General features: G+C 54.9%; 4 protein-coding genes across 4 annotated transcripts; 2 read left to right on the forward strand and 2 right to left on the reverse strand.

The window, feature by feature from the left end:
• Positions 1-4,402: 4,402 nt before the first annotated feature.
• BDP55DRAFT_259154 (calcineurin-like phosphoesterase) lies at positions 4,403-5,996 on the forward strand. The gene is made up of 4 exons (XM_060566327.1): positions 4,403-4,817; positions 4,915-5,316; positions 5,393-5,692; positions 5,756-5,996. Exons 1-4 carry the CDS (start codon positions 4,638-4,640, stop codon positions 5,852-5,854), a joined length of 981 nt encoding a protein of 326 aa, XP_060434948.1. The 5' UTR covers positions 4,403-4,637; the 3' UTR covers positions 5,855-5,996.
• A 1,141-nt stretch (positions 5,997-7,137) lies between these two features.
• BDP55DRAFT_259176 (Rdx family-domain-containing protein) lies at positions 7,138-8,844 on the reverse strand. The gene is made up of 2 exons (XM_060566328.1): positions 8,457-8,844; positions 7,138-8,115 (listed from the first exon to the last, which is right to left on the reverse strand). Exons 1-2 carry the CDS (start codon positions 8,568-8,570, stop codon positions 7,459-7,461), a joined length of 771 nt encoding a protein of 256 aa, XP_060434949.1. The 5' UTR covers positions 8,571-8,844; the 3' UTR covers positions 7,138-7,458.
• Positions 8,845-11,940: 3,096 nt separating this feature from the next.
• BDP55DRAFT_646471 (uncharacterized protein) lies at positions 11,941-12,482 on the reverse strand. Its single transcript, XM_060573707.1, has one exon. The coding sequence runs from the start codon at positions 12,234-12,236 to the stop codon at positions 12,072-12,074; it is 165 nt and encodes a 54-aa protein (XP_060434950.1). The 5' UTR covers positions 12,237-12,482; the 3' UTR covers positions 11,941-12,071.
• Positions 12,483-15,181: 2,699 nt separating this feature from the next.
• On the forward strand, positions 15,182-18,685 carry BDP55DRAFT_690218 (eukaryotic translation initiation factor 3 subunit A; the record flags this gene model as incomplete). The annotated part of the gene is made up of 3 exons (XM_060576838.1): positions 15,182-15,184; positions 15,338-15,601; positions 15,665-18,685. 3 exons carry the CDS (start codon positions 15,182-15,184, stop codon positions 18,683-18,685), a joined length of 3,288 nt encoding a protein of 1,095 aa, XP_060434951.1.
• Positions 18,686-19,607: the final 922 nt, after the last annotated feature.

Raw genomic sequence — 19,607 nt, forward strand, 5'->3', positions numbered from 1 at the left:
CCTTCAATGGTAGCGGTTGACTGGATTGATTTCAGTACCTTGCGGTGGTTGCAGTGGTGTCAGAGCTACACTTCTTGTCGACACCGCGATGTGATCGGCGCGAGATGACAACGTCTTGATCTGAGTCACTGGGTATGTAGACCCGTGGACCTAATCTTGACAACGAGTCGTCAAATGTTCGGGCCGGATGCGAGGCTTGGAAGAGTGTGAAGAAAAGCGAAAGAATGTCTTGCATCGAGCTGGCTTGCACGTCTCTTCAGCTGATCTTCGAAGCGTTGGCGTTTTCTCTCAGATGGCCGTGCCACGCGGGGAAACTTTTGAGTAGAGGCTAAACTTGGCATCTGTTGAGTAGTGAGACGGGGAACTCTTTGGAGAGTTGGGGTCTGGGCAGGTGGTGTCTGAAAGCGAACGTGGACCGAGAGCGTCGCTCATCGAACAAGACATGTACAGATCTCGAGTGTAATTGTCTCATATTCTACTGGCATGGACCGGTGCCCACGAGTAATTGGATGCTCGAGGTTCTCCGACGTACAGATATTGACCGCCCCTAGACGCGGAAACATGAAGCGTCTGGTCTGCGAACGACTCGCTGTGGTCTGCAGCAGCTCTGATAAAGTTCCGGTGCGAATACACACGACACGTATACCTACACGATGACTAGTGGTAAGGTAGGATGTGTCGAGCTCGAGCGGCTTCAGACGAATGCGGTAAATGGTGGTATTGGCGAGTGCCTTGACTTGAGCGACCACCCGGAAGACCGTCTGACATGGCGTTCCTCAGGGGCTTATTCGGGGTCGGACCCTGATGATCATGTTGTAATGGTTGAGGAGTGACACCCAGAAACCAGCTCGCAGGCGCAGACGAGGAAGGGAGATGCCGAGGGAGGGCGGCATGGATAGGATTGCTTCCGAGCCGCTGATGATTGGGGAAACCGTCGGTCCAGAAGGGGTCATCGCTGTCGTTCAGGCTTGTCGGCTCAGCGTCGCAGAGGCTGCAACATGTGGAATATCGAATGCTATTCATAGGTTAAAGTCGAAACGGCAGACTGTCGGTTTGTTTGGCAAGCGACTATCGACATGTTTGTTGCCTTTCTGCCCCGAGATCTCTTACAATCTAGAGTTGTGGGTGAGAGATGAAAACGGTAGTAGTAGACGTCTTTCTGTATGTGTCAATGGGCAATGAGCGTCAAATTTGTGGTAGGCTACAAAGCGAATGCCAAGACGTATGAAGGCAAAGCTTAAGGTAAGAAGAAGGGCAAGCTCAGCGCCCGCGCAAGCCACGGATGGAAGGAAAGAGAGACAGAGACGTGCCTAGGTATGTAAGGCCTCAGGCGGCAGGAGTCCATACCTTACTTACTCATCTGGCTTACCAATGCAAGGAGCTCAGAGATGCTCGCGATGGGTACCTCAGTAGACTTGCATAGAATCACAACTGCTGCATCAATAAACTGCGTGCATAGGAAGGAAGTTGTTCCAATGCAAGGCCAATGATTACCTATGTACTCCGTACGCATGCGTAGTACGTAGGGTTGGGCAGACAATCTCCGTCCAAATGTTTGACTTGCATGGGCCGCACTGGTAGTTTGCAAGCCGGATATCTGGTTGCAAGGGAGGGAAAGCACTCGGGGATTAGGAGAAACACTTCTGGATGTAAACAAACCAGATGTGGGCACCAAGACCCGAGCAGCAAAGATATTTGGGCGATGATTTTAACACTAGACGCTCGGGATTATCAAGGGGGAGGCTGAGTCGGTGGTGATATTCGACGGGAAGCCGCCATGATACAAGTTTAGAACAGCCGCAGCTCAGGTCCAGCTCCCGCGGTGGGTCCCGTCGATTCGATGACTTGGGCCATGGTCAACAACCAGTCGGTCCGGCGGGTGGGGTTTTCATCTCTTCATAACCCCCGGTGCGTGACACCTTCATCCACCAGTACCCCCTCCAAGGTCCCCAGCCCAACGTCCACTCTCACGGCATACGGATACGGCCCACCGGCATCCGCGTTCAATGGAGTGCTATCCGCACTCCGTACCGCTCCCAAGTGAGGAGCCAAGTGGATGATACAGTAGTTTGCCGCTCAATCCTGACCACCCGACCTCTATTCCTCTTCTTCCTACCCATGGACCACTGCTGCTACTATTACTGCTGCTACTGCTATCACTCTTATCACTCATCTTACTTTTTTCTTCCATGCATCTCTTAGAGAATTTACCTAAGAAAGCGCAGTATGGTGATAATAAAAATGCTAGTGGTTATAAGAAGGGGTCGCTTGTGCGTTGGGCGGCATCCTATTCTGTCACCCACTTGGGAGCCTCAACTTAAGCAAGCTTTCAGGCTCGATGAGGCCCCTGTGGCTGACCCTTGCCGCTGGGTCGTGGATTTGTACTCCGTGCTCAGTGTTCCACGGGTGGGCAATGCCCCAGATTGGTACTTGAGGGACAATGCCATGGCACATTCAGTATCCGTGGGGAGCACCTCTCAGAAGCACCCATGAATTGCCGTTCATGGTGTTGTTCTTGTCATCCACGGCACCCCCCCTAGCTTCAGTGAGAAAAGACACGAGGGCCTTGGCTGGCCTTGAAGGCCCGGTAGATGGGTAAGGTAGGCAAGGTGAATGTCTATATATGCCTTACTCCCTACCTTAAGGTACTTGGTTGGGTAAGATATCAAAATCCATCCAGGGCAGTGTGTCTGATCCAAAGTGAGGCAGGTAAGCCTGGTAAGGTACCTTAGGTAGGTACTTCGTGGTTGCCGTGGCCGGCGTGACGGGTAAGGTAAGAGCCCAGGCAAGGAAAGCACGATCAAAATCCAAGGGCAGGCAGGCACCCCTGCCGCAGCTACCCTACCAGACTACCAGTACCTTGCGCACGCCTGGGTCGCGTTTTCCCATTCCTCCCGTCGCCGAGAAAAACGTGCCTGCCACTCCTGCCCAACCTGAAGCTCCCCTGACTGGTCGACGGGCTGGCGACTGGCGTGCTGAGAAACGGGCAACGGGAGGCGCTTGCTGATGCAGCGAAGCAGCGACGGAGTGATGCACAAGATGTGCCAATCCAACCGGCGGCACACTCCAAAACACCACACCTTCACTTTCTCGCTGGTGTGTTTGCTTACCTGATGGTGGGAGGGCACCTTTACCTTCGCAGGCGGGAGGACGTGGAGCGGTGCGCGTACTCGAAGCAGCATCTACCTAGTTGGCAGGCGCGAGAAAAAAGAAACGTAGATACGGATTAGACGGGGACTGATAAAAAAAAAAGTCGAGACCATTGCTGTGACCCCAATTTTATCCCGTCCAGATCTCCCTCTCTTTATTTTTTTTTTCCTCTTCGTCCTCCACCCTGCCTCATTCCTGATCTTGATCCTCGGCTTCGCTTTTCACTTTCATATTTCGAAGCCGCTTGTCCGTCCTTAAGAGATAGCTATAGAGAAGGAGTAAAAACACGAACAGAAGTGGGGGGTGGGAAAAAACAGCATAAGCAGGCGTAACACCCGCAACCTCATTTTTTCTCTCTTGCATCCTTGATTGATATTCGTACAAAGTGCAAATTCACCTCAAAGGCAATTTAAATTTCTCTGTCGCCTCTTGGTTTGGCATCTATTTTTTTTTTGCCCGTCCTGCCTTTTTTTTTTTTTTTTTAACGCTCCGGGAGCCCATAATATCTACACCACCCACACCCATCAGCGATCACTTAGTGCCCATAGCACTATCCCTCTTTAGCCTCCCCCCCTGTAGTACGAGCGACCCCCCTCACGCTTTTCTCACCCAGACACAGGCAGGCCGCAGAGCAGACCAATCCCTCCACACCTTTCTCTCTCTGCCTCCCATTTTCTGCGCTCCTCCTGCCGACTCCTGCCTTTCCGACCGAGCAGCCCGCCGCCGCCCAACACAAAACACGAAAATCCTCCCCTCAAACCCACCCTCACCTCTCCCTCCCCCCAAAGCCTTCTTTTTCCCCCACGAGGCCACCTCTTGACCCAACGGCGACGACACGTCTATTCAAGACGACAACGCGATCTAGAGATTTCCATCTCTTCAACACGATCAAAACAACGACGATCAATCAAACAGACGAACTCCGCATCGCTGTAAACGGCAAGAGCGGCACCTGCTGAAAAAAAGGCGAAGCTATCAACAGACGGCCCTATCTCCAGCGGCGAATCCCACCCCATACAGGCGAACTCGATCCCGCACAGGGACGACGAAAATTTTCTCAACGACGACGCGAGACGCTACCACACTCTCTGGTCTGCGAATAATTCGATAACGTCGACCATTTCTGTCGTCGCTTTCTCTTCCCAGGAAAGAAAGGCCTACAAGAGCTGAGATCACTTCGCCGTAAGTCTTTCGCCCTGTCCCGCTCGCGCTTCCCCTCTCCTGCCCGCTCACCACCACCACGTTGCCCTCAACCTCACCGCGCGCTTCCCAAACAAAGCCGCCAAAACAAACATCTTGCTGTCTTGCGGCTTACTGACCACGCGTTTTTCTGAGCAGACACGAGAAGTGCATCGTTCCCGTAATCTGGGCATTCTTTGTCTCTGGCCGCTGCAAAGTATATACCCCCCCAGTGCTTTTGCTTGCCGCAGTCGCGAACAATCCCCTCGGTACAAGCGGGCCATCTTTCTGGCTGGTGAGGATTAAAGATGGCGGACCAACATGAGGTCGACCTTGACTCGATAATCGACCGCCTCCTCGAGGTTCGTGGAAGCCGTCCCGGTAAGCAGGTGCAGCTTCTCGAGGCCGAGATCCGCTACCTGTGCACCAAGGCTCGTGAGATCTTCATCTCCCAGCCCATTCTTCTTGAGCTTGAGGCTCCCATCAAGGTATGCTCAACCTCCTGGCCTAGCTAGGCCGTCCTGCTTTCCTATGCTTTGTATTCCCCAAGTTGCACAGACCTGCTGACGCCAACCCCTCACCCAGATCTGCGGTGATATCCACGGACAATATTACGACTTGCTGCGTCTCTTCGAGTACGGTGGCTTCCCTCCCGAGGCCAACTACCTCTTCTTGGGTGACTACGTCGATCGTGGCAAGCAATCCCTCGAGACCATCTGCTTGTTGCTTGCCTACAAGATCAAGTACCCCGAGAACTTCTTCATTCTCCGCGGCAACCACGAGTGCGCCTCCATCAACCGTATCTACGGTTTCTACGACGAGTGCAAGCGCCGCTACAACATCAAGCTATGGAAGACATTTACGGACTGCTTCAACTGCCTGCCTATCGCCGCTATCATCGACGAGAAGATCTTCACCATGCACGGCGGTCTCAGCCCTGATCTGAACTCCATGGAGCAAATTCGCCGTGTCATGCGACCCACTGACGTACGTTTGCACCCCTCACGAGGCCAAGCTCTGGCCCTGTCTCGATTTGCTTATTGACTAACACTTCGAAATACAGATTCCTGACTGCGGTCTTCTCTGCGATCTGTTGTGGTCCGATCCCGACAAGGACATCACAGGCTGGAGCGAAAACGACAGAGGTGTCTCCTTCACCTTCGGCCCCGACGTTGTATCTCGGTTCCTCCAGAAGCACGACATGGATCTGATCTGCCGTGCCCACCAAGTCGTGGAAGACGGCTACGAATTCTTCTCTAAGCGCCAGCTCGTCACCCTGTTCAGCGCACCGAACTACTGCGGAGAATTCGACAATGCCGGAGCCATGATGAGTGTCGACGAGAGCTTGCTCTGCTCGTTCCAGGTGAGAATTTGGCGATGGAAATTTTACTGTCTCGATCAAGTAACTGACAAGTTTCTCCTACAGATTCTGAAACCTGCTGAGAAGAAACAAAAGTACGTCCCTGGTGGTCTCGGAGGCAACAGCCGACCAGTCATCTCTCCCCGGAAGTCCGCTTCCAAGTGAAATTAAGAGTTTATACGAACATGCACGTCTTTCTAGGTTCGGCCGTCGTTAATTGCCTCCCGCCCATATCGACCGCTCTACTTTTCCGTCCACCGACGTGGGTCTCTCGCAACCCCCGCACACCGTCCTCCCGCTTTCTCGATCCTCTGGGTCGCCCTCCGTCAACTCTTCGACTTGTCCGATTCTTCCCGAACCCACCCACCGACTACAACCCGCGCAAACTGTTCACGATTACGGCTGTCTGGTAGCAGAAGATAAACACACAAAAACACTGGAATTTGCAATGGCTATCAGTCTCACGTGCCTCTATGCGAAGCCCCTCGGTGGACATAAAATCACCCGGGCTGTAATAATGAGTGATTTGCACGCCAATAACGCATCAAGGGCAGCCTGGATTGACTGTTCCATCGTTGGAATACTTGTCCTACCCAGCCGCCACTGCCGCAAAGGCTTGTCCAAAAGTCATCGTGCTGAGGCGCCAATTGGCAATATCCACCGTGGTCACGGGGATCACATGAATATGAACATCCACTCTTATGCCCTCGAACTTGCGTCGCGGCCGTAGGGGGCCGTGTCTCAGCTCAATGTCGTGGTGGCACTTGTAAGACTATAATTTACTCGGGAGAGGCAGAAGCAAGCCGCGGGGTTGGTATTCTGATTCTTCAAAGGAGGCACTGCCCGTGGGCCGGACGACAGGGATCCGCCAACATCTTTGGGGGGGGTTGAGTGTTGCTTTTCACTTCTCTTTTTGCTTGTACTATTCTCCATTGACTATGGTCTTTTTTTTCGTCTTTTCTTCGTAACGCTGGGAGAGAAGGGCGTATGGTCGGCAGAGGTCTATCACTGAGACATGCGTTCAGAAGATCGCTGCACAACTTGTTGTGTATACGATCTTGGGAATGAGGGTGTCTAACAACCCGGCCCCGAGTCGATGGTCTCTGTAAACAATCCGCTCTAGGCATTCCTGTGGGATTGACCCGGCGTGGTCAGGTTCACGTCGAGTGCCGTCGCAAAGGAGGATGCTGCGGCTGGTGATTGCAATGAAAAGCCAACCTTTATATATTTGATCAACTTGACCGAACAACTTTTACTCGGATATGACGTGGGTTGCGTATGTATTATGTTTAGTTACGATTGTGAGCTCCCACTGCCATTATTCGACGTGGGTTTATGGGAGTAGGAAGAAGAGAGCACTTGTAATTATGTGTTGCATATTTCGTGTCGTCTAGTTAGACGCTTCATACCTACCCGTGCCACCCAGATGCCGCGTAGACGTTCCCGTCCGTGCCGATCCCCAGGTCCGCATCGCTAGTAATCCCAGTTCACATTCCATTGCCCTTTAAATCGCCCCCAACTTCTACAACCACTGGACAACGGATGTTGCGAGATATGTTTAAATACCTAAGGGTAGCAGTCTAGGCGACCTTTGCGGACTTGGGATCCTGTGACTTGGGGTGCCACCCACGGCCAGTCCCGCGCTCCGGAACCCCGCACCAGGCCTAACAAGGCTGGGTTGTGTTGGCCATAGGCTACAGCAGACCAGGTCAGGCCTTATATGGACCTGCTAGACCGGGTATGGGTTGCATCTGTAGGAATTTGGACACTCAAGCACAGTCTTCACACTTCTCCTTGTTGAACTTGGCCGGCGGATCGTCATATTGTTGACCGGGCAGTTGGCCCGCGGGTGAGATCTCGGCCTTGGCCTGTTGTCCCTTGTTTGCGCGGGCTGCGCCGATGGCGTCTCGGGCTGCGTCGCTGAGTGCGGAGGGGTTGCTCTGTTCTGTGCTCTCGGAGGTGGGTCTTGTTTCGTCTGCGGCCGGGGCGTGCTGGCCTGCGTTGGCCGGATGTTTCTTGAGTTGGGAGACCACGTCCGAGGCTGCGGAGGAGGGCATCGTCATTGTCGGCGCGGTGGCGAGTGCGTCGGAGGCTATGGTCGGGGGTTGTTGGGTGGAGGTGTCGGGTGCGGTGGGTGTTGTCGTTGTGGCCTCTGTCGTCGTTGCCGTCGTCGTGGGCTTGGAGTGTTTGCGGTCGACGTGGCCAAGGTCTCTGTCAGGCTGGATGACGTCTCGGAGACGGCGTTTGAGCTCTTTGGTCTCGGGAAAGCCTCCTTCGGTCTTGCGATCCCAGAGGGTCGTTGTCGAGGTTATTGACGCGCCGGGTGGTTGATGAGTTAATGTCACGGTGAAGGTGCCGCCTGTGGAGGGTTGGAGGGCAACCTCGCCGATGGAGGTTCCGAATGTCGATAGGAGCTCTTGGGCGAACTGTTTAAGGTGTAAGAGAGGTGTTTTCGTCAAGTTGTGAATACCTGGATCTTGCGTAGGTAGAGGGGACAAACAATGGACTTGAATCACGGAGTAAAGGGGGACGATAGGACAAGCACCATCGGAGGGGATGGGAGGGGAGGGGAGGATGAGGGTGCCAGGGATGTTGCCGAGGATGAGGTCATCAACGGTCACCTTCCCGTCTAGAGGTAGGACCTGTGTAAGTGTAGCCTACCGTACGGCAGACAAAGGTAGGGTTTTACAATTTAGGAAAGGCATGAAGTTGAAGATGAGACCCCGGCAGCGAGATTTTCCCCGCGTACCTTCTGGGTTGTACTTACATATGCTGCGCGAAGCATCCACTTACACTGAGTGCAGAACTGGATCGCGACGCGGGGCAGCGGCGTTGAGGTAGACGCCGACGTCGGCTGCGGTGCGGTAGTTGTTTCGGCCATTTTGGGATCGTTGCTGTCTTTCCTGGAGAAGGACAACGAGTGTAGACTAAGAAGCCTTGTTGGTCCCTGGTCTGTAGTCGGCAGGCTGTACGAAGGGGGATGAGATGGTGTGGGAAATGGCGTCTATTCTCTTGTTTATCCTGCGTCACTGGCTGCCAGCCAGTACTTTTTTGGACTTGGGGGAAGAGGGGGGGGGGAGGGGAGGAGGGGCGGTTGGTGCCATCCCAGCTTTTCCTCTGATGATCAGGTAAGCGTGCAGGAAGCTGTGGCCATGCCGGCGTTGCTTGGGACTGCTCGGGAGAGAGAGGAAGGGGAGAAGCCACACTTGCTGGCTTACGAAACGAGAGAGGAACATGCGGGAGTGTGCACGGAGAAAGAAGCCGCCAAGGGAACTGTTCGGATCCGAACTCGCACTCGGAAGCAGGGGCGATGGAGTTACCAATCGGTACGAGCCTTTCCCTCAGCTGGTGCCATCTGGCATCCATCCTGAGGACTACCTAAACAGCAACAACAATCAGAGAAGCTAGGCACACGCCAGAAAAAGAGAAAATAGCAGGCCCGCATATCAACTTCCCTCCCAGGGCATTCCCCCCTCTTCTCCCCCCAGCACCCAGCACGTCGGTGGCAGCAAGTGGCTCGAACGCCTTGCAGCAATTCAGGTACGGGTGGGCCAGCGCGGCCGGGGTGTGGGTGATGTGACCACTGGAACCAGGGATCAGGGCCGGGGCAGGGCTCTCTGTCGTTGCCTGTGCAAAATAGAAAAGCACCAGACGGGAAGTGAGTCGTGCGGAAACAGTCCTATTGTTTTGGGACGCGTTTGCGCGCCGACACCTCTGGAGTCTGGGAGTCCAGGACACCTAAGCCGACGGGACGTTGGGAAAAAGCCGGCCCTGGGTATACCTCGGATACGTGTGCATAAAGTGCGCACACTCCGGAGAATGATTGGCGAGGGTTTTGGAACGTGTACCCGTGGAAAGTGGTTTCCGGGGTTTCCTGACTGTGAGGAGAGGTACTGTGATACAGCGCGAAGACCCCAAACGATGGTACACCGTAGGTGGTCGACACTTTGACTTGACCTGAGGGTTTGGTGGGAGGAGAAAGACGGTAATCATCCGCCCCGGGTACAGCAGCAACCTCGGGATAGGGGCGTAGCAACAGGGGTGTAAGAGTACGGAGCCCCGTCCGGCAACGCTGAACGAACACCACTGACCAGAAGGTAGACTAGGAGCAATGAAACAAAAGTGCTGGAGAGTAGCAGCGGTGAGAGAGAAGAGAGAGGAAGGGGAGCAGTAGAAGTACTCCGTAGTAGTACTCTGCTGTATCCGTTCGTGTGAAGCAGACTAGAACATTGAACCTCATTATACGAAGTACCAGCGTTTTATCGAGCGTCGTACGGAGAGTACAGTACTACGGGCTACGGATACAAGAACTCCAATTGGCAATAGTGGCTCGCCGGTGGTCCAAAGAAACCGAACAGGTCCACCACTTTTTTAATCCCCCCCGGTAGCCGAAGAGAAAAAAGATGAGTTGACAGGCCCGATGTAATCCTCGGGAAATGAAATTGCAGCTCTTTTCGGCTTCGAACAGCGGGCGCGTTAACCCCATCGGCATGCCATTGATGAATCGATTCAATCCCCAAGCCAGGCACGGCACAGCAGCTCTCGTCGGCGCCGAACGGTCCTACCGTCCAGGGGCATGGATAAAACTGGCTTTATTCACAGTGAGAGGAAGAAGTGCCAGGCCGCCAGTGGCCCAGCGCAAGTGAGGACAAGAAAAAAAAGGGACGCTGCATATGTCTCAGATTCCTGCTCTCACCTGTGACCTGAAGTGGCACCCGCTCATCTGCCCCCAGAAAGACGACAAGGCGAGGAGGGGGGAGTAAAAATGCCACACGAAAAAGCTTGTCCCCCATTCCCGTTTTCAATTCCTCATTGCTTTTTCCCCCAGAGGTCTGGGAGGTCTCTCTAGATAAGTGGCCTGATGTGGACTGGCTGGTTGTATCCGTAATGTCTCTCGTCTCCCCTGCCTCACTTCCACGCCTCCGGGTCAACTTTAGCTTAGGTGTACTCCGTACGCGATCGGCTTCAATCGTTTCGGAGATGCGATGCGGAAATCTACTTCAGGTCACGGGAGTTCGTTCCTATTCCTAAGGTCACGTTCGCTCTGTCTATCTCTGTCCCGTTCATCTCACCCGAATTGGATTGGCTGCCCCGGGGTACCGCCAATGCGGCCATTGGTTGGCCGAAATGAACTGATATGGAACCATCGCAGATGCGGGTGATTTCGTGGCTCCACGGGGGGCGCGCGATGCAGGCTTGAGGAGGGTTTTGGTGATCTGCCCTCCTGTGAAACCCCCCTCTCCAGGCTTCTGGTATCCGTAGCATGCGCACCATTTTCTTTGATTGAATCGTTAATCGAATTGTTGTAAATGATTGCCGCCGCCTACCCGTATCCCCCCAGCGATCGATCAGCTGCACGGCACCAAACACCCCTGACCTCAACAACACGCGACCGTGAGATAGTTATTCAAGTTGTTATTTTGTTTTTCGGGGAGACCAGGGAATTGATGGATTGAAGCTATTCACACACTCGGTGCGGAATATAGTGGAAAAGGGGGAGACCCGAGAGAAGGAAAAAGAGTACAGGACATCAAGAGAATTATTACATGCTGAAGAGCTGCCCGCCAAAAAGCCCTGCCTCCCCGACGACAACCTCCCAATAACAACAGAAAAAGAACAACATAGAAGCATTATCGTAGCGGGGTCCGTTGCCTCTTCACTCTCGAGCATCTCCCCTCGCTTCCTCTCGCCCACCTCATCCACTGAGCTTGCTCGCTTCTCTCTCTCTCTCTCTCTCTCTCTCTCTCACAAAAGTATTACTAACCCGTGTCGCTGTCCGTGGCTTTTCGTTTTGATCCGTCAAAGGGGACAAAGGTACCTGTCGTTTGGCCGGCATCGTAGAACCCCTTAAACTCTTCCTAACCCCAGGGAACTTTTGTTTGCTTTTCCACTTCGACTCCGCGCTGGTCCAGGACTTTTTTGGGATCCCGATGATTCCACGACCGCATAAAAGAATAATGAACATATGTCTTAATTTTCTTTTCCGGTTCTTCGAGAAGAGGTGGTCGTTCGCTGTTTCCGGAAGGTTGCTGCATTCCCGATGGCCCTCGGGGGTCTTGGTATTCCACGCGTAAAATAGAAAAATAACAATCCGATCGGAGCATATCGACTGCTCCGATATCAACATCGCTAACCCATGATATACGTTGCTCTACATCACCAAGCAGCATCCGCCGCTTTGTTGTGGTGCATAGGGGTCTTCGCCGCGGGGGACAGCGCCCCAAACCGATGGAACCATGTAGTCCCTCGTGCTGTTGCAGTAGGCAATGATGCTATCAAAAAAAATACATGAATTAGTCACTGGTTCGCCCGATCGCGATGAATCCAATGCTTGATTGGCCGCATTGATATTCATCGATGATAGCGGTTGATGATTCGAGACCTACCTCTTAGAAGCATTGCTGACCGGAATCCGTTCCCTTTCAAGGTCTTCGCGCAGGCGGTTGTTGAGTTCTGTCAATCGTCTCAACTTGAGGTCGGCCATCGACTGCTTGTTCTTCTTGATCTGCGACGGGTCGCCGACATCGCGGGAGGTGTATTGAGGCATTGCTGTCGCGGATCGGGGGGCTGGAGACTTTGATGAAGAGGGTGCCGTGGAGGATGAGGCGACGGCGGCGACAGAAGGTTCAGCGGCGGCGATTTGTCGTCGTGATTGTTTGTCGTCGGAACGAGGCTGTTGGACCTGATCCTGCCGCTGGCGAGAGGTGGGAGAAGAAGAACCTGTAGCGTCTGCAGCAGATGATTCGACGATGTTAGGAGAGGTGGTGGTGGTGGTGTTGTGAGAAAGACGTTCCTGATGAGAGAGCATATCGTGTCAGTTTGATTAAAGTTTCCCTCCTTTGACTCCGCTTTGGCGGTGGTTGCCGCGTTTTCCCACCAGCCCGTGGTACGAGCTCAGGTCGGAAGCGGGATGGGGAGGATTTAAATGGTCAGTAGGGGGGCGAAAAAACTCACAGCAGCGAGAACCGCGGGGGGATTGAGAAAGTAATCGAGGCCGGTTTCGATCGAAGCGAATCGACAAAGGAAAGAGCGTCGGGGGGTGATTGGATTTGGGGGGGAGGATTACGGGTGTTGGTCAGAGATGGGTAGGTTGGTTGCTCGGATAATGGGTTTGGATTTGGGAAAGCAAAGGAGAGGACGGGACGGGCGACGGGCGACAAGCGACGGGGAAGGAGGAGGGAGTGAGTGGAAGGAAAGGTAGGTAGGTAGGTGCTATGTGCAGGCAAGCCGCAGGTCAAGTTGGGAATTGGGAATTGGGAATTGAGAGAGAGAGAGAGAGAGGACGGGAGGGAAGTCACGTACTCCTAGGTAGTGACTGGGAGACGGGCTGGGACTGGGACTAGAAAGCAAGCTGGGATTGGATTGGATTGCGGAGCCCTTGGGAAAGGTTCCCCTAACGTGAAAGGAAAAAGGGAAAGGTCAAAGGTCAATGGACGCAAGGTCACCTTCTTGCGCTAGGGCCACCAGGTGCGCCATGGAACTTGGAAGCAACGACCACCCCGTCCCTGGAGGGTGCCGAGCCGCATTGCATCTGCTTTACGGAGTACCGCGCGCGGTTTTTTATGAAGCGAGGCGAAGCGAGAGTATTTGCCAGCTGCTGCCAGACTGATAGACTGGGGTTTGTGTGTGTGTGTGCTTGTGTGCATGTTTGTGCATTTGTACAGGCTGCATGCTGCACTGCAGTCTGCTCGCTGCAGGTCAAGTCACCCTAGGTTCTCAGTAGAGTGTGGTACCTGACAATGTGTTCCAAGCGGTAGAAAGTACATCCACTTCTTCAACTTAGTCATCAGGGTGGCTTCTGGATTGGACAGCGGACGGGCCGGCAAGGGTGGACGACTGGAGCCGGCGCCAGCGGGGGTGTTCGCTGAGGTTCCAGTCGCCTCGCAACTTCACAAGAAAGAGGGAAAATTTAAAGAAGCGACGCTCCGCACGGACCCAATTTGGTGCCCCAAGTACCTAGGCAGGCTAGGCTAGCATTGGCGGGATTGGTTAGAAATTGGCCGGAGCGGGCAATCTCCCATATTTGGGTTTCCCCTAGCTGTTCGGCGCCCCGATTGCGCCGATGGAACACGGATACAGTCATGACGACGAGCACGAGACGCGATACCCCAAGTCGCAGCATGTGGTGTTGATGACGATGAATGAGCTGCATATCTTGGGCATCACGGGATGTGGCGAACCCAACCTTTGGTTTTTTTTGCCCTCTTCCTTTCAGTCTTCCCGTGCCCGAGTGCCATACCAAGACCCGGCATCTCGATCAGACTTTGACTCTGCACTGCCGACTTTAACAGAAGTCTCCCGTATTATATCGTGCGGCACTCTGTATCCGGCTCGTCTCACTGCCGAAGCCGATAGATGTCACGACGCGTTCGCGAGGACCGTCGTATGTATGATAGGGTGTCAACAATATTTTGCTTTTCATATCGAGACGTGCCATGGAACTCTCCCTCATGACGTTTTCAGTTGGGCTGACGACCCTTCGCCCTCGGCCAGACAAAGAACGGAAAGCTGCCGAGGGGCTAGCTGAAAGAACACGCTCATGAGAGACGTCCACAGCGCCATGCTCTATATCGGGAACATACATAAGAGATGTACCGATGAATATCGGTCCTTTTCTAGCCTTATCCAACACCCATTCTTTGCCAGCTCACCCGAATCCCGACACGTTCGTACGAATACTTACGCATGACTTATAGGCGTGTCTGGGGAAGCCAGTTTATACTGCTGCCCTACCCGTTGAATAATGTATAACTATGCATGCGTCCCCTGTACCTGTAGGTTGGAAGTGAGGAGAATCGATACAAGATCGGTGATTCTCGATCTTCCCGCTCTCCCGGAAAAAATGTGCGAAGTCACCTTTTACCTCGGTCTCGGTGGAGCATAACGGGGACATGTCCCCGTCCGTATCCGGGATTAAAGAAAGTTCGGGGAGGCTTTGGACTAGAAACCGACAAGGCTGGCAAGTCGGTCTGAAAATCACGGTTGGAACCTATCAAGTTAAGTAAAGGGAAGGAAGGTTTCGAGGAGACTTAGCGCAACGGCAAGCGCAATGTTGACTCGAATTGGACATCATCTCAACAGTGCAATCGGCGACCTCGTTCCCATCACTCATTCGACCCATCCAACAACAATTACATCAAGGCAGTCACCAGTCAATGCCTTAGAACGGGACGGTTGTACTGAACTGAGGGACGGGAAGAAGGTACCTGAAGGAGACAAACCTTCTGTGAGTCGGTCAGCCTCGGCTGACATAATCTTCCATCACGTGATCTCCGTTTCGCACAACGCACGGACGCTCGGAGCCCCTCAGGACTCGCATAGCGGCCACACACGAAATTGAAAAATTCGTCTTTGCTGTGTATAGCATCAACGCCAACGCACCGAGCGACAGCCAAGTCAATATACCGCTCGCACGAACAGGCTTGCGCTGCAACTCCTCAAACCAAGGACCCTCTCGAGAATATTATTTTCCCGCAGAGGAGGTTGCCCATCATGGTGAGTTCTTCCATCTGCTTTCTCAACCTCTGGGCCCGCCAACCCAAAAATTTCCCATTTGGATTTGACGCTACCCCTCTCCGACCTTGATATCACGGGGCGTCATCTTTGTCGCTGCTGTTGTCGAACTTTTGAACTGACAATAAGCTATAGCCTCCTCCACCTCACCAGAAGCCGGAGAACGTCCTTAAGCGCGCCCACGAGCTCATCGGCGTCAACCAAGTTCCCGCCGCCCTCACCCTCCTCCACGAGCACATCACCTCGAAGAGAAGCCGAAATGTTCCCATCGCGTCGCTGGAGCCGGTGATGCTCCTGTTGGTGGAGCTCTCTGTCGAACAGAAGAAGGGAAAGCTGGCCAAGGATGCCCTGTACCAGTACAAGAACATCAGCCAGAACACCAACATAGGTACCATCGAGGTAAGCCGTCTCGTCGCCGAAGAAATGGGTTAGGGCAATCGTTGCTAACAGGGATATGTGCAGCTGGTTCTCAAGAAGTTCATCGAGCTCGCCGCCGAGAAGGTTACCGTTGCCCAGGCCAAGGCCGATGAGGTCCAGTCCAGCATCGAGGCCAACACCTCCACCACCAACGTCGACGATCTGGAGGCTAGCGAAACACCCGAGTCCATCCTCCTCGCCACTGTCTCCGGCGAGCAGTCCCGCGACCGTACCGACCGTGCCATCGTCACCCCGTGGCTCAAGTTTCTCTGGGAGGCCTACCGCACCGTGCTCGATATCCTCCGCAACAATGCCCGTCTCGAGATCCTATACCAGAGCACTGCCATGCAGGCCTTCGACTTCTGCCTGAAGTACACCCGCAAGACCGAGTTCCGCAGACTCTGCGAGCTGCTCCGCAACCATGTCCAGACTGCAGCCAAGTACTCGGCACAGATGCATGCCATCAACCTCAGCGACCCCGACACCCTGCAGCGTCACCTGGAGACCCGTTTCCAGCAGCTTAACGTTGCTGTCGAGTTGGAGCTCTGGCAGGAGGCTTTCCGTTCCGTTGAGGACATCCACACCCTCCTCAACCTCAGCAAGCGCCCTCCCAAGAACATCATGATGGCCAACTACTACGAGAAGCTCACCCGTATCTTCCTTGTCGGCGAGAACTACCTTTTCCACGCCGCCGCCTGGTCCAGATACTACACCCTTCTCCGCCAGTCCGCCGCTGTCGTTGCCAGCGGACAGGGCAAGAAGGCCGACAACCCTCCCGCCACCGAGAACGACCTTCAGAAGGCCGCCTCCTTCGTGCTGTTGTCTGCTCTCGCCATCCCCGTCATTAGCACCACTCGCTCCCGCGGTGCCATGGTTGACTTCGATGAGTCCCGCAAGAACAAGAATGCTCGTCTCACCCACCTGCTCGGCATGGGTCAGGCCCCTACTCGTGCTGGCCTCTTCCGTGATGCTCTAGCTAAGCAGATGCTGAAGCGCGCTCGTCCTGAGATCCGCGACCTCTACAACATCCTCGAGGTCGACTTCCACCCTCTCTCCATTTGCCAGAAGATCTCCCCTATTCTCACCAAGATCGGAGATGATGCCGAGATGGAGAAGTACATCCTGCCTCTGCAGCAGGTCATCCTCACCAGACTCTTCCAGCAGCTCTCCCAGGTGTACGAGACTGTTGACTTGGCCTTCGTTGAGAAGCTTGCTCAGTTCCCCGAGCCTTTCCAGGTTACTCGCGGCACCATCGAGAAGTTCATCATGAACGGCAACAAGAAGGGTGACCTGGCCATCCGCATGGACCACGCCACCGGCGTCCTCAGCTTCGACAACGACGTCTTCTCGTCCGCCAAGGCTGCTCACGCTGGATCTACCGCCGGCTCAGCCGAGGCTGACGGCAGCTCTGTCCAGCGTCTCCAGAGCACCCCCTCTGAGATTGTTCGGTCCCAGCTTACCCGCCTCGTCAAGTCTCTCCACACCACCTGCTTCTACATTGATCCTACCTACAACCAGTCTCTCGTTGCCGCCAGAGAAGCCGCTCTGGAACGTGCCCGTGCCGGTGCGGAACAGGAGCACCACTCCATTCTCGCAAGGAAGGAGGTCATCCACAAGCGCAAGGAGGAGGCCTCTGAGGCTCAGGCTCGTAAGGAGAGAGAGAATGCCCGCCAGAAGCGTCTTCGTGAGCAGCTGCTTCAAGAGGCTGAGGACAAGCGTCTCGCCGCTGAGCAGAAGGAGCGTGAAGAGAAGCGTATGAAGGCCGAGCGTGACCGCGTCCGCAAGGAGGAGCTGAAGAAGCAGATTGCCGACCTCAAGATCGGCAACAAGACAATCGACATCGACATGGACAACTTGGAGAACCTCGACTCCAGTGCGATCCACGCCATCAAGCTGGAGCAGCTTAAGCGTGAGAAGAATGACGTCTCTGAGAAGCTCCGTATCGTCTGGAAGCGTATCGACCACTTGGAGCGTGCCTTCAGACAGGAGGAGGCCAAGAAGCTGCCCGAGGACTACAAGAAGCAGACGGAACAGGACCGGGCGACCTACGAGGCCGTCAAGGCTCAGACTCTGAAGGAGGCCGAGATCAAGCACAAGGAGAGCGTCGAGCTGAAGCACCGCCTCACCCGTCTCATGCCCGAGTACGAGGCCTTCCGCTCCAACCTCCACGAGCGCCGCCGCGACGAGTTCGAGAAGCGCCGCAGAGACGCAGAGAGGGAGTTGGAGAAGCAGATCGCCGCTCGCAAGAAGGAGTACCGCGACCGCAAGCTTCGCGAGAAGCGCGAGCGCGAGGAGCAGGAGAGAGTCCTGCGCGAGGCCGAGGAGCGTGCCGCCAAGGAGAAGGAGGAGCAGGAGAGACGTGCCGAGGCCAAGAGAGCCGAGATGCAGCGTCTCAAGGAGCAGCGCGAACAGGAGCGCCAGGAGGGTCTCGAGAAGGCTGCCCTCCAGGCGAGACGCGAGGAGGAGGCCTTGGCCCGTCGCAAGGCCGAGAGAGAGTCCCAGCGGGCGGCACCGCCTTCCCGCGCTCCCGAGCGTGGCACCGACTCCGTTCCCGAGGGTCGTCGCCCGCTCAACCTGCCCGGCGCCGGCAAGTGGCGCGAGCGTGAGGCCGCCAACGCTGCCTCCCCCTCCAACGCCGACGCCGCGCCCCCTGCCCGCGCTCCCCCGTCCCGTGGCCCAGAGCGTTCCGAGCGCCCCGAGCGTTCTGAGCGTTACGAGCGTCCTTCTGAGCGTTCTGAGCGTCCCGAACGTTCAGAGACCTCCGACCGCCCCAGTGCCGGTGGCCCGCCGCGTCTCGCCCTCGCCGGCAGCAAGCCCAGCTGGCGTGAGCGTGAGGCCGCCAAGGCCGCCTCTGGTGGTGGTGCGTCGTCCGACAGCACGCCCCCGCCGCCCCGCACCTCTGGTGACCGTGGCGGTGCCCCCCTCAACCGGGGAGGCTCCGGACGCGAAGATCGTGAGAACGGCCGCCCCGACCGGACCGCCTCGCCTGCCACGCCGGTGGAGCCCCTCAAGGCTTCCGGCGGTGCCGGCAAGTGGGTTCCCCGTCACCTTCGCGACAAGGCCTAAACATGTCTCGATAAAGGACTACCTACACAGCCAGAGTCATATAGCAAGGGACAAGGAAAAATGTGAGGGAACGAGGAGAAGGAGAGTAGATGGAGGAGATGAAAGAAGTGGTTCACTGCAAGTCTGCATCGGCGTTCTAGGTTAGGCAGGAAGTTGTTTTAAAAAGGATGTAACTCTAGAAGCCCCCCCGGAAAGGATGGTTCCTTCTCTGACCCTCTCCTTTAACAGAGGGGGCAAGCTAGAATGGAAGTAACAGATAGCCTTTAATCGTCGATCAGGACGGGGGTGAAATGTGACATGACTTTTTTGGCATAGCTCCTGGCTGAAATTCAATTATTTTTGCACTTATACACGTTGTTCAACATGGTGATGCTTGCCAATGTGTCGTCGAGGTTGCCAATCGTGCAGCGGACCATGTTCACGATGCCCAGCGAGTCGTCGCCAACGACGTGGAAGAACACCCATCTACGGTAAGGAGACGCCGCAGCGGTAGTCAACACCGCAGGACATCATCATGTGTATAACCCAGGCACAGATAGTAGCTTGATTGGTGTGTTACCTAGTATGTCTAACACTACCTAATCTTCACTTGAAGACCTGGCCCAAACCTTGATGCCTAGATCCGGCAATGTCTTAAGTAGTGGTACTAGGAAACAGCTTCGATATGGGTGCAAAGAAATATGTGCTGTGGAAGCCAAACAGTCAAAGGGCGAGGAAGTCAACCAAGATGACAGGAAGATGGGAATACATGGAACGTCTGCAAAGTTATCAACTGGGTCGGAAGTCCCGAATTATCCAGAGCATTAGTTAAACCATGGAAGTCCAGGCCTTCCGAAGAGTCCGCTCGGGGGTAAGGTAAGCGATAATTATGGCGATCCCGACGATCTGCCCAGAGCCTCGTCAGGGGTGATTACCCTACCTT

The sequence above is a fragment of the Colletotrichum godetiae genome (assembly GCF_030913485.1).
Source record: "Colletotrichum godetiae strain CBS 193.32 chromosome Unknown BDP55scaffold_4, whole genome shotgun sequence".
Taxonomy (NCBI): domain Eukaryota; kingdom Fungi; phylum Ascomycota; class Sordariomycetes; order Glomerellales; family Glomerellaceae; genus Colletotrichum; species Colletotrichum godetiae.